The sequence below is a fragment of the Mobula birostris genome, chromosome 6 (assembly GCF_030028105.1).
Source record: "Mobula birostris isolate sMobBir1 chromosome 6, sMobBir1.hap1, whole genome shotgun sequence".
NCBI classification, from domain to species: Eukaryota; Metazoa; Chordata; class Chondrichthyes; order Myliobatiformes; family Myliobatidae; genus Mobula; species Mobula birostris.
Window position 1 is genome coordinate 130,740,394 of NC_092375.1, and position 12,646 is coordinate 130,753,039.

The 12,646-nt window shown below is 45.4% G+C and overlaps 1 protein-coding gene across 1 annotated transcript; it reads right to left on the reverse strand.

Moving 5' to 3' along the window:
- Positions 1-1,969: 1,969 nt before the first annotated feature.
- On the reverse strand, positions 1,970-12,172 carry LOC140199365 (frizzled-5-like). Its single transcript, XM_072261311.1, has 2 exons — positions 12,027-12,172; positions 1,970-11,608 (listed from the first exon to the last, which is right to left on the reverse strand). The coding sequence occupies exon 2, from the start codon at positions 11,384-11,386 to the stop codon at positions 9,635-9,637; it is 1,752 nt and encodes a 583-aa protein (XP_072117412.1). The 5' UTR covers positions 11,387-11,608; positions 12,027-12,172; the 3' UTR covers positions 1,970-9,634.
- Positions 12,173-12,646: the final 474 nt, after the last annotated feature.

The window sequence follows — 12,646 nt, forward strand, 5'->3', positions numbered from 1 at the left end:
GGGTCAGAAGTTACTATAAAGACAAATTATATATTTGCCTATATTATAAAAAGATTTAAGTACAAGAATTAGTGATATCTTAAGGCAATTGTATAACTGAAATAGGAAATCTTTAACTCTTGTACTCCAATAAGCTGTGTTGATGCATTGAGTATACAGGTCTGGTCTCCCCATCTGAGGACCAACTTACTTGAGATGGACAATGGATTGATCCCTGGGATGGCAGGCTTGTTGCCTGACAGGATTAAGCAGCCTGGGCTAGTACTCTCTTTAGAAGAAAGCAAAGTTCTTACAAGGCTTGATAATGATGTTTCCCTGACTGGGTTGTCTTGAACTAGGGATCACAGTCTTACAGTAAACATTCTGTGGGTCATAAAACTTTGAAATACTCCAAGAGGACTGCAGAGGCTTAGTCTTTGAGTATATTCAAAACAAGAGATAAATAGATTCCTGGATATTGAGGGAATCAAAAGATTAGATTAGAATATCTGAAGATGTGGAATGGATGATATAGAGTGGCACGAAGGTAAAAGGTGGGCTGTGGTTATTAAATAGTGACTATGTCGCCTATTTTTATGTTTATTTCTACTTATTTTTCTCTCAGTAAAGGCATCTTTGCACAGTTTATTGGAGTACATTCACTTCATTGAGTTGATGTGGTAATATGTCCAAAATACATATCATTGTAAATCAAAAAGTTTCTACCAATATGTTAGCAACTCTTAAAGAAATGTTGATACTGATGAGCAGAAGGCACAAGATAGGTCAAGGTCTGAACACAAGATTAGACTAGTTTGTGACACTAGTTCTCCCTGTCTCGGACTTTGCTTTCTCTTTCAAGACAGGGCATCTCTTCAGTTAAGGGAGCCATAGTCTATAGGCAAATGTCCTCCTGCCTTCTTCCAAAACACACACCCACCCTGCTAGTTGTGCATGTTTTAGAAGTATGTTTGTTCTATCCTCTCCCTTGCAAACGATACGTTGTCAACTTCAGAACCACAGCAGCTGCCTTCTCCACACGCCATTGGGTCCTCTGCTGTTTTAGAGACAAAATGATGGAGGGTTTACACTGTGAGCTTGAGGTTACCATTGTACACTGCTCTTGAGTTTCATGCAGATACTTCATACCATTACTTGGGCTCACATTAAGCAAGTCCCTTATGCTGCAAGGTGCGCTACAGCAGTGAGTAAAATTATTTACCCAGAGCCCCAAGTTATTCCTAAGTGCTTCACAGCTCATTAATAACTCCAGGTTCTAGTCACTGCAGCAGGCAATCTATGCACCGCAAGATCTCACAGGCACGGGATATGTTTCAGATGTTGACAGAGGGTAGGAGCAGTAACCCACTTCACTACACCTCCCCACTCTTCTTCATTATCCATTTGAGTTTAGAAGTCACATCCAAGTAAGTAGCAACTCCAACCAACTTCCCAGTACTGACCCGGATTTGGGCTGTACCCTTCAAATATCCAGACCTGCCTCTCAGTTTTTTTGCACTACCTTACCTTACTTTTCATCTTTCTATTTTCTATTTATGATTTATAATTTAAATTTTTAATACTATCAATTTGTAATCCAGGGAGCGGGAAGCGCAGAATCAAATATCGCTGTGATGATTGTACATTCTAGTATCAATTGTTTGGCGACAATAAAGTATAAAGTATACTGCACTCATCACAGCAGTGCAGGTATTGTGTTCCCTAGGAAATCAATCCATAACCTTCTAATTTAGGGATGGAAATGTCGCCACTCAGCCACGGTGAACACTGATCACGGATAAACACCAGCACTGCAGTCCATATGATGTCACTGTAAAATTCTTTCATATATACCTTCACCACAGGAATGTACAATTCTCACACTGTTATCACTTCCACAGATAAAAGTATTGTGAAGAACATGTAAAGAGAATAAAGAAGAGAGAGGAAAGAAATCACAGGACTATCGATCAAATTTTCATCAACTCTGATTTTATTTTTCCCCTAAAGCAAACAAGAACAAAAAATAGAAGACAGAAATGCTTTTCATAAATACCTACTTTTCACTTCTCTTTATAAAATCTTAAGACTTTTGCAAAATATAATACATACAAAGTTTTAAACTATATAAATGATTATGACAGGGAAAGTCGATGTTAACTTGTACGCTCAATGAAGGAGCTGTGGACATGTTCACCTGCTATGTACAAATTGCAGGTTTGAATTATGAGCCTCGAGATTGTCCAGGTATAAATAGACTTGCAACAAACCCGTATTTAGCTAGGAATATTTAGAATTATTTACATTGGTTATTCAGAATAATTTACATCATTCATGAAGGCATTTCGTGCAATACAGGGTAAGTATTAATGAAATAAAAAAGAGCCATTTAATCTTAAATATATTTTGGAGCATTATTTAAGAAGCATAACAAAGAAATACCTTAGAAAATATTGTAGTCGCTGCAATAAACTCCATTGCCTCAAAACTGATGGGCTGTGGTCAAGATGAATAAATACAGTGCAGTGAGTGTCTGTGTGGCTTTGAGTGCATGCCATTGTGCCAAGATTTGTAAAATACACTATCCAACATAGCTTCGTTCATTCTGTGGATGCAGGCTGCCTCCAAAAGTTTTGAAGGCAGCTTGCATCTACAAAATGAACAAAGGTGCCTCCAAAGGAAGAAGTTGAATGACTGAATATATCGTTATATCTGGAGGATGTCATGGGTAGGACTACCCAGCAGAGGATCTTTCATGTCTAGCTAAGGGGACATTTCATTAACAGCTACTCTAAAGCACAGCATCTCTGTGCAGAACTGTGCTGGATTTTAGATTTTATATTCAAGTCTTCAGATTGGGGTTCTTGAACCCATAATCTTCTGCCTTGGAAAGTGCTACCAACCAGCTAACAGCTAGAAAACACCAGCTATGGAAGGCTTAGAGGGCACTTGCTGCTCTGTGTAAACCAGCAAAGCACACAGACATGCACATGTCACACACACGTGGGACTGAGACAAGGATCACCTCAGAAGGGGTACAGATAATGTTGTAATTCTTACATCAAGTTAACTGGTGTGATTGCAGATGAACTTTATAGACGGGGTCAGAGACAGTTGACCATGTGAAAGACATGGGTTGCGCACTGTAAAAGAAATTAATGAAGGAGCAGGTTATTCAGCCCCATTCAGTAAGATCACAGCTAATTTAGTTTCCCTTAGTGCACCTTCCCTGCACTAACCTCACATGCACTAATTTCCACGATCTCAAAACATCTCTCGATCTGTCTTGGATATAATCGATGATGGAACCTTTCCACAGTCAAGTTAGGTGAAGAATTTCAAAATTCATGCCCTATGAATTTGTTCTCACCTCTGCCCCAAGTGGATGACCCTCTCAGTCTGCCAACACTGCCCTAGACTAGTTGGGGGGGGGAACACATGGGGTCAAAGAGAGAATGTGCAGACTCCTGGGAGGCAACTTGCAAGGCCAGGATCAAAGCTGGCCGCTGAAACTGTGAAGCACCTGCATTGAATACAGCCCTGAAGCTCATGCTGCCAAGGAGATACGCCTGACACTTACACTTCCTGATGTTGGGGGCAAGGTGGTCATGTCATCCACAGCAAGCTCCCACAGGGAGCAGTATAAAAATCAAGAGCGTCTTGTGACCGAGACTGAAGGTGGAAATATCAGAAAGATGGGAGTGCAAAGGACATAAAGATAAAGCTGGAGCAGACCACTCTGCCCCTTGTGCCTGATATTCCACTGATTATCTTAAGCAGCTGAAAAACAATTTCTCCAAATTTTATTTTAAGTGGTCACAAAAGAGTAGTTGGTGCTTGAGGTTTCACCAATAGCTTTGCAAGACATAGCAAAGATTTATTAGTTTTTCCAATGGGAAACTGGGAATACTGCAAATGCACCTCATACCCCAGTAATTTGCCAGAAATTATCTACAGACATTGGTTAGCAAACACTGAACAATTCCGCAATGGCACTGCAACAGAGTGGTGCAGCTTGTAGAGCAGCTGACTGCCAACTCCAGAAACTCTGGTCCAACCCTGACTCTGCACGGTTTGTACTGTGCAGGTTTTCTCAAAATGCTCTGGCTTTCTCCTCTCTCCCAAAGACTTGAAGGTCAGTGGGTCAACTGGCCACTGCAAATTTCTCCTGATTTAGTGAGTAGTGGAATCCAGGGGGGTGGGGGAGTGGATGCAGATGTAAGGAGAATTTAAAAAATGGGATCAGTGTAGGATTATCTGATGGTCAATGTGGAGTTGATGGGCCGATTATTTCCACATTGTAACTCTCTATGAATACATTGGGGATATCGAGGGACAAGAAAGCAAAGTGCGTTTTGCGTAACTTTGTCCTTACAAGCCTCCTTCTGAGTGACAAGTGCTGGGACAGAATCAAACATGCAGCAAATTCTATGTTTATTAAATACAGAATTTCATGGGGCTCGATCAATCTTTGTGCGTATTTCTAAGATAAACAAAAACAAAATTGTTTGTGGTAGAAGGTTGGGATGAAAAGACGAGGCTGTATGCTGACAGCTGGGGCTCACCCAGCTCTTTCAGAAGGGCAGCTCGAAATCAATCATGTTGCTGAGTCTGGGCTCTAATGTATACCACACAGAAGCTGAAGGTTCACTACCACCAGGCTGGGTCATTTTAAACCACATCCACCTCATTGGGGTCATTTATATCGATTTTATTTCATTCACCAAACTGCCAACAGTGGCAATTAAACTGATCAGGTTTAAACACTAACCCAGGACCATGGAGATCTCTCTTTTTGTTTTTTGTCCCATTCCCACTGCTTTCATACAGACTGATCTGACACCAACCCTCCTGTTCAGGATATCGTGCTGCCTTAGGTTTGATTGCTTTTATAAAACAAGTCAAGTAGAGCCCAGCTGACTTCTGACTCAGAAGGCTGAGATTCATCGATGTCCACCTTTCTTGGCCAGCTCCAGCTCTCAGGTGCCATATGGTTGAAGGCTTTTGAATGAGGCCGTATCTGGGGTCCCTTCTGACCTCCCAGGTGGATGTCGGAGAACCCTCAGTTATTCTGAAGAAGAACGGGAGAGAGTGGGGAGCGGGGCAGCTGTGAAGAGGTGGACAGGCAGTGATTGCATCCTGGCAGGGAGAAAGCTGACTGCAGCGAGGGAGTGAGGGGGGAAAACTGGGGTAATCAGGGGAGGAGGGGGGAGCCTGGGAGATGTCATGGGCAAGTTCATGTATTGGGCCCAACACTGTGTTGTGTGTGTCCATTCATCCAAATTCATGCCTGCGCTAAGTTTATGTAGCAGAGCCTAACTTCCATTTGGCTAGGGCATTCTGCAACTCACTCTGGCAAAGTCCACGTGGTGGCCGGTGTTTACGGCCACCCCAAGATCAAGATCAAGATTCAAGCTTATTTGTCATGTGTACACTGAAATACACAGTGAAATGTGTCACTTGCGTCAATGACCAACACACCTGAGGCTGTGCTGGGAACAGCCCACAAGTGCTGCCACACATTCTGATGCCAACATAGCAGGCCCACAAAGCTTGGCAGGACAACACAGAACAAGCAACAAAACAGCAGCAAAATCAAGCCCTGTTCCTCCCTTCTACCTGCACACATACACCTCAAAAGTTCCCAATGGGCAACTTTCACACCACAAGAGTGGGTGGGAGCAAACCAACCTCAGCACAAGAGAAAGAATCTACATTTGGGACCTTATATTCCTTTGGGACTGAGAGGAAAAATGGATCAGCAATGATGAAATAGCAGAGCAGACTCGATGGACTGAATGGCCTAATTCTGCTCCTTATCTTATGGTCTAAACTGCCTATCTCCTACTTAATATCCGACACTATGGCTTGTTAGGAGTATGGTGCTTTGAAACAACTGGAGACCACGGAAAAAGCTTAGTATGTGCAGACCTTTCCTTCTTTCATGCTGCAGAGCCTCACTGGTACAGGTCGGGTCGATAGAGCAGGACCACTCAACCACCAGCTGAACCTCTCCATCTAAATGGGACTTGAGACAATTCAATAAACTACCGATCACTGACGCCACGATGATCAACCTCATATAACATCATCAAAATACTTTGCCTTCACCTATCATGGAAACAGATTCTGGGATAACTTAAAAAGACATTAGATTTATAGCCATTCATAACCTCTAAAGGAAATAATCCGAGTAACACACACAAAATGCTGGAGGAACTCAGCAGGTCAGGCAGCAGCTATGGAAAGAAAGAAACAGTCGAAGTTTCTGGAAGGTGCCTGCCTGATATATTGACTGCTTGTTGTCTTGATGAAGGATCTCAACCCAAAATGTGGACTGTTTGATCATCTCTATAGATGCCACCTGACCTGCTGAGTTCCTCCAGCATTTTGTGTGTGTTACTCTGGGCTTCCAACATAATCTCCTGTGTTTAAGAAATAATTTGAATTCTTTGAAATGTCTGAAATAATTTGACAGCCAAGGAAGTCCGTAAGCAGGCTCGCACATTTAGGAACGTAATAATGACCAGATTATCTGTTTTGATGATGTTGTTCAAGGGGTCAGTATTGGAATCAATTGCACGCATGGAAAGGAGCAGCCATCGAAAATAATGACAACAGAGCGTGAGCAGTGGGATTAAATGGGCTGACACAGGCAGCTTGGGCCAAATGAACTTCTACTGGGTCATTAGATTCAAATATGAGAGTAAGTGAGACAGGAACACACTCGCATAAAAGATGTGCATGCATACTGCAACCACAGCAGTAAAGACTAGAATATGCAAGTTCACAAGGTAAGTTATGGCCTGTTATTTTTCTGGAGACTTTAACTTAAAGGGATATCATCTCTGCTTAGATAAAGCAGTATGTTAGTCTCTGTGCGTGTATGTGTGTGTGACTTCTTGAGAGTGTCTCCTTTTTGTTTATCTGGAATCCTTAAAATTGAGCAGGGCAAGACCAAGACTGTGTCTGACCTTCATTATTGACATTCTGCAAGAAGCTGCATTTACATCATGTCCTTGACATTGTAAGCACGTCATATGCTTTGTGTGCCTCATTATGCACGGGAAGGAAGCCAAAACACTTGTGGACATATTGAGACTTGTGGTAAAAAGCTGGATTATAGCAAATGTCTTAAAGACATTGACACACAGTCTCGGAGTTCAGGAACCATGCAGGTGAAGATACACCTGTTAACTGTGAACACAAGCAGAGAGAGTTATAGGGCTGGGAGAGGTTGCAGAGACTGGGAGGGACCATTGGTGGATTGGAGCCCATACAGATGTCTCTGAAGTTGAAGTGAAGGGTCATTGGGAATTGAGTTTGGAAATTGACCCCTCATTGGGAACTCCATTGCCCCCTTCCAGCCAACCAGGCTGGAATCTACAGGATGTTTAGTCGTAAAGGAAACTCACACATCCATTTTGTCTTTGGCTCGGGACCCTCCCAGGCCAATGTGGACCTGTTTCCCCCAACACGTCCCAAAGGGATCACTTACTGGGGGACAATATTAGCCCCTGTCCCCTGGAAACAGAAATATTAGCCTCTGTTCCCTGGCTGGTGACCAGAACAGCTTGAATTTCCAGAGTGAAATGAAATAACCTGGAAACAACTGTAACTGCATTCATGCCAAAACAAAAAACAAAAAAAAAAGAGAGAACTGGGAAAAAAGTGTAAAATATTTCTAAGCCATTATACATATGAGACTGGGATTAGTGTGATGCTTTTGAAGTTAAATACTGTAGTCTGAAGAAGGATATTGCCTGGGTTCATACTTCATCCAGGATAAATGCTCAGCCCAGCTGTGATTCTGATCACAGCTTAAAAGTATGCAGATTTGCACTGTTTGGGTGTACAACATACAGACTTGACTGTTCCATAGAAATGTTCCTCCTGAATGAGTAGGCAGCTAGCAGACCTAACCTCGTGTGCTGTGTGTGTGGAATTTGCACATTCTCCCTGTGACAGTGTGGATTTCCTCCATGTGCTCCAGTTTGCCCCCTCGTCCCAAAGAGGTGCGGGTCTGTAGGCTGACTGACTGCTGTGAATTGCCTCGAGTGAGTGAATCTGGAGGAGATGATGGAGAAAAGTACGGGGAGGGGTGTGCCAGAGGTAGAGTTTTTACACATCTAGTGGGTGTGTGGAACGCGCTACCAAGGAGGCAGATACATTTGCAGCATTTTAAAGAGACTCTGAGATAGGATGTGCCATATCTCTCCAACTCCCTTTCCCTCTGACTAATGAATAATTAGATGGAAAATTCAATGAGGTGCCTCCTTGAACTTTTAACCCATGTTGGAAGGTGCCAACCACATCAGAATTTGAACTGGATTCCCCATGATAGAAAAGATGGCATGCAGGGAAGGATGCAAGCTAATATAGCCAGTGCCCAGTCTAGCAGGCCTTGACCAATCCACAAGCAACCTCAAGTAGATCATAAACATCACTTAGCATTAACACTTAACAAAAGACTACCGAGAATGCTGGACACCATAGGAACAGCCTGACAGGAGGATACAATTGTCATGATAATGCTCTGCTTTTGATCATTACTTGTTGTTTTTCTTCTTGCTCACCTTTTCATTAGATAATGTGGTCAGATTTACAAAGCAAAAACCACCCCGATTAAAACCAGCTGCAGTGTAAAGTCTCCTTCCTGCTCCTGTGTCTGGGTTCATTGGCTGCAGTTCACCTGTTGACTGGATTTTGTTTTGTTCTTTCCCTGACACTGGAGCTCACTGGGCCCTTTCTCTAGTAAGTGGCGAGCACAATGCCTTCAGACCAGGCTGGCTCGGTTTAGAGTGGGGGTTGGGCTGGAATTTGGCTCTGATCAGCGGGAGCTCGCAACTTCACCTGTTTGAAAGTGAACCACTCAGCTACCACCTTACTGACGCCCGCCTCTGCTTCCTTTGTCCCTTGTCTTTTCTCCCGGGACCGTCTGCACCTTAATCATCAGCCTGTTGCCCCCCACCTTGCCTGCCAGCCCAAACACCGAATGGCCTTTGACCCACTAGTCTCTCTGACGGAGACGGGTCAGAGGTCACACCCGCCAAGTCCCACTGTTTAGTTTTTTCAACGGGGTCTCCAGACCAGATGACAGTGGGAGGGAGCTCCCGCCCGCCCAATGAATTTTCTACCAGCACTGAGTCTAATGGTCAGGAACGGCCTGGAGAACTGGATCAGTCTTCCCTTCTGCTCAAACACTCAGACTCCGGCTAACCAGGACGAGAGGACCCAGACGCTGGGTCGCCGGGAATGAACGGATGGTCAGCGTCACCTCGCTGTCCCAGTGTGTCAACAGACACAGGTTGTTAATCAAAGCAATGGGAGGGGGGCAAATTCTCTTCAAACCCACTCCTTCAGAGTGAATTGGGCGTAAATCTGGCGGGTTGTAAACCCGGGTAAAAATGTGTTCCTTCGGGCTGTTTTAATCATCCCAAACTGAAACACAACCGTGCCGCGGAGATTTAAATAATCGGTTATCAGAGACTGGGAACCGGGTCCCCGAAGATGACAGTTCGCAAACTCAACAAATACAAGCCACAGTGTAAGACTCACCAGATTAAACACTTCTTCAGGTTGAAGTACCTCGGGATAAATATATAATATACGTCTATTTATTTACAATATTTATATGCACGCGTGTACCCCAGCGTCAAGCGTGCGAGAGCGCCACTTGCTTGTGATAAGCTGCCGAACCGCTCGCTCCCGTCCTGGTTGTCAAGGCTGTGCTTGCCTGACTGTACATGGAGCCGCTGGTCAGCTTCCTAGCCCGGCAGCATCTGCTGGTGAACCGCCTCCACGACTCCAAGGTCTTGCCGGACCAAATCCAGACGCCGGAGGTGATGCCCACCACCAGACACATGAAGTACTTTAGCATGAAGACGGCGTACTCGGGTCTGGGGTAATCTCGGGATCCCGGGCAGGGGCAGCTGAGCGCCGTCTCCCAGCTCTCCCTAGAATGCTGTTCATAGATGAAGCAAGCCACGACTACGGTGGCCGGGACGGTGTAGAGCACTGTGAAGATCCCTATTCGGATCATAAGCTTCTCCAGTTTGTCGGTTTTGGTGCCCCCTTGCTTAATGACGCTCCGTATCCTGAACAGAGAGACAAACCCGGCCAACAGGAAGGTTGTCCCCGTGAGCAGGTAGACCACCAGAGGGGCCAGGACGAATCCCCGGAGGTTGTCCAAGTTCTGGTTGCCCACGTAGCAGATGCCGGCCACCGGGTCCCCGTCCACCGAACTCAGCGCCAGTACCGCTATGGACTTGACACTGGGAATTAGCCACGCGGCCATGTGGAAGTACTGGGAATAGCCCGCAATGGCCTCGTTGCCCCACTTCATGCCCGCGGCGAGAAACCAGGTAAAGGACAGGATGACCCACCAGATGGAGCTGGCCATGCCGAAGAAATAGATGAGCAGGAAGACCACGGTGCAAAGGGCGGGACCGGTGGTGTCGTATTGGATGTGGTGGTAGTCCTTGTTACATGCCACATTGGCGTGGCCGGCCACCAGTCGGACGATGTAGCCCATGGACACGAAGAGGTAGCAGGCGGACAGGAAGATGATGGGCCGCTCTGGGTACTTGAACCTCTCCATGTCAATCAGGAAAGTGGACACAGTGGTGAACGTGGAGATGAAGCACAGGACGGACCACAGGCCGATCCACAAGGTTGCGAAAGTCCTCTCGTCCTGGTTAAAGAAGGGCTGGTAACATGGGAAAGCACAGTTGAGCAACCGACCGGTTCTGATCTTGTTGTAGAGCGGGTGACTCTCCTTGGAGATCGGGATCAGAGGGTCTTTGCAGTTACATTTCCCAGGGCAGTCTGCTGATGGTGCGGGTTGGTTTCCTGGATGTGCCCAGGAGGGTCGGGCGTTTTTGTTGCCGCCCAAAACCTTGGGCGCAACGGTGGGCTTTAAGAACGGGGGTGATACAGTGGTCACCTCGGACCTGTTGTAATCCATGCACAAGTTGTCTTGGTCTCCGAGCACGGGGAGCTTGTCGCAGTTCATTCTTTCAGGCCAAGCAAAACCATATTGTCTCATCAGTGGGGAGCAGCCGGATTTGGCTCTTTCGCAGACGGATCTGCAAGGTGGCAATGGTTTCATGTAATCCGCCAGGCAGATGGGAGTGTAGACACTGCACAGGAAGAAGAGGAGGTCCGGGGAACATTGAATCTCTACCAGAGGCCAGAACTGATGGACCTCGAGCCCCGCTTCGTCTTGACTGTCGTGGTTGAACTGGTTGGGCATGTAGGTATGGTTATAGCCAATGCCTTTGCACATGGGCACTGTAATCTCCTGGCAGACCATTGCCTTGGAAGCGCAGAGGGTGACCCCCACCAACCCCACGAGACAAACACAGACGCCGACCAAGGCTGAGGGCTCTTGCACGCGAGAAGCCATAATATCCAGATTAAAAAAACAAGGGTCCAGCCGACTTCTGATACCGGTCCTCGAATTCTCTGCCACCGGAGTTTTACAGCCCCAGTTCCTCCTCTCCTGGCAAAATTAAACAAGGCCACACCTGACCACACTCGGACATGACTGGCGCGATATGAGAAGAAGGGATTTCAGGTGAATTGTGTGCCAACATCCGAAGCCGCCGCTCTTGGAAACGAGGAAAATCTTTAAAACAAAAAAATTAAAACAAACTTAATATTTGATCACTCTTCACGTCTTTTCCCTATCCGCGTTGCTTTCCTTTTCTGATAAAATTGAATTATAGTTGCAATATGCTTGATGATCAAAGTGTCTAGGACCGCCTGTGTTCTTCGGTGTCCGAGTGGTTTTTCTGAGGTGAAAGCGCCAGCCCAACGCAAGGAATCGAGAAATTCATGGCTAGTTCAGGTGTAAACTTTCAGAGATGTCCTAGTTTTAGTTCTTCTAATGTTATCACTAGGAAGGTGTGAAATTTCTTGGCGCCAACCCGGTAGTCGAATCTCTGTCCCAAAATACACAATCGCCTCTCTTTCCTCATAAAAACAGAAATCGAAACCCAGGTAAATTCTTCATCTTTCTTCTCCGAACTGCAGTGTGCATTTACCTCATTCGTGTTGTTTTTGTTGTATTCCCTCTTTTCTCTATCCGAACGTACAGCTCCTTGGACTCGGGTTGCACGTTTAACCGGGGAAACAGTTCCTTCCTCTCTCGGTGCCTTTCGCTTCGCTCCACTTACGGCTCCGCTATTAGATTGTTACTTTTTTTGAAAACACAATGTAGCTAAGGTAAAACTCAGTCCTCTTCCTGTCAATCTACACTTCTGTGCCAGTGGACGCCAATCGCAGAGCACCTGTCACCGAAACCCCTCCTCCCGTGATCTTTCTCTACCAATCAACAGCCACGAGGAGGACGCTCTGCCCTTCACAATTCGAAGAAATTGACAGCTTCGCTCCACCTACCGAATGAGGACCAATCATGCACTTTAGCGCTTCCTGATAGTTCCCGCCCAACTGCCCCATGGACCAATCAAACACCCAATCAACAAAAACCCCCTTACTATTTTATTAAACCAATTAAAAAAAAGGCTTGGTGACTGAGTTCACTGACTGGATGAAAGTATTAACACCTACTGAGTTTTACTATTTTGAAGGAGCTTTTCGCACATTTTGTTTTAAGCAAAACTCAAAGTAATTTAAAGTGTTAGCGTACTAAATCCTCCTCGAT